The sequence below is a fragment of the Mesitornis unicolor genome, unplaced genomic scaffold (assembly GCF_000695765.1).
Source record: "Mesitornis unicolor isolate BGI_N332 unplaced genomic scaffold, ASM69576v1 scaffold19197, whole genome shotgun sequence".
Lineage (NCBI taxonomy): Eukaryota > Metazoa > Chordata > Aves > Mesitornithiformes > Mesitornithidae > Mesitornis > Mesitornis unicolor.
The window spans coordinates 2,024-3,159 of record NW_010197270.1 but is presented as its reverse complement, the minus strand read 5'-3'; the positions used below and the strand labels follow the sequence as shown (position 1 = coordinate 3,159).

The 1,136-nt window shown below is 41.1% G+C and overlaps 1 protein-coding gene across 1 annotated transcript in view; it reads right to left on the bottom strand.

Moving 5' to 3' along the window:
• The window catches only part of LOC104544018 (ubiquitin-associated protein 2-like), a 12,449-nt gene extending 11,819 nt beyond the window's left edge, over positions 1-630 (bottom strand). Inside the window, exon 1 of the mRNA XM_010188756.1 lies at positions 534-630. Within this exon, the coding sequence (XP_010187058.1) occupies positions 534-630 (97 nt within the window). The remainder of the gene's footprint in view (positions 1-533) is intronic.
• Between the last annotated feature and the right edge of the window lie 506 nt (positions 631-1,136).

Sequence of the window (1,136 nt, the reverse complement as noted above, 5' to 3'; positions counted from 1 at the left end):
GCAGGAATGAGAAAGGGCTTCTTAAACCACACGCTTTGGGGAACAAAGTCCATTAGATTTGGGGAGGGTGAGGGAGAGCCTGATAGATGCAGCTCCTGCTGGGAACATAAAAGTGCCAAAACAGCAGTAACAAAGCAGGAGGAACTGCTGAGAGGAGTCTATTCCAGTACTAAGGAAAGCAAGCCAGTTGAATTTCAAGAAGAATGATTAGGCTATGAAATATTTTCCAAGCACCTGTATGTGCTTGGGACGGGCATTAGATGACACGACCATTTACATTTGTTAACAATCTTACACTTATGATCAAAGGCTATCCAATTTACTTCCAGAAAAAGACACATATGAATAACTGACCAAAACCATGAAAGAAACATCAATGGCAGGGTTGGGAGGGAGATGCTTGCTTTTGTTTGACTAGTTTGGACTGATGGGTTTAACTGCTTATGGAAGGGAAAAAAATTGCATTTTCAGCAACAGCATGATAAAACCCAGCACATCTCACTTACCATCCTCCCTCTTTAAACAGCACTCACCTGAGTATGGGTTGTTAGCAAGGCTTGCATCTCTGCCTGTCAAGGTCGCAGGAGCAGGGAATGTAATTCCATAGTAATCCTTGGAAAGAGAAAGCATTGTCTGTTAATAGTTGAAACCATAACAGAGCTGGACAGCTCTTATGAACCCTGTATTACACACATAATAGAATTTAAAAAGGAAGAACTGAAGGAAGCTTGTGCAGAACCTGACCTTATTGTTTACAGCAGAGCTGAAGTTTTCCCTGGATCCTCAACTTCAAAATAAACTTACTTTACTGACATTTTTCTGTATTATATACAAATACTTAATCTCTTAATGGGAAGTTAAGGGCAACAACTAAATGCTTTCCTCTCCAAACCCTCAGGCTCATCTTCCAGCAAGATAGCACCTGGAGGAGCAACAGACCATCAGGGGGCCAAGCCCTGGGGTCAGGCCAGGACCCTAATCACAATGTGGATGTAGACTAAAAGGTTTTATCCTTGTATCATGCCCTGTTTTCTTTAAGTGAAAACGTCAGCTAGGAGAACAGCACGAACAGAAAAAAAATAAAAGATGGAGAAAAAGTTACTACTTCATGACTGGAAAATTTATTTCAACTACGT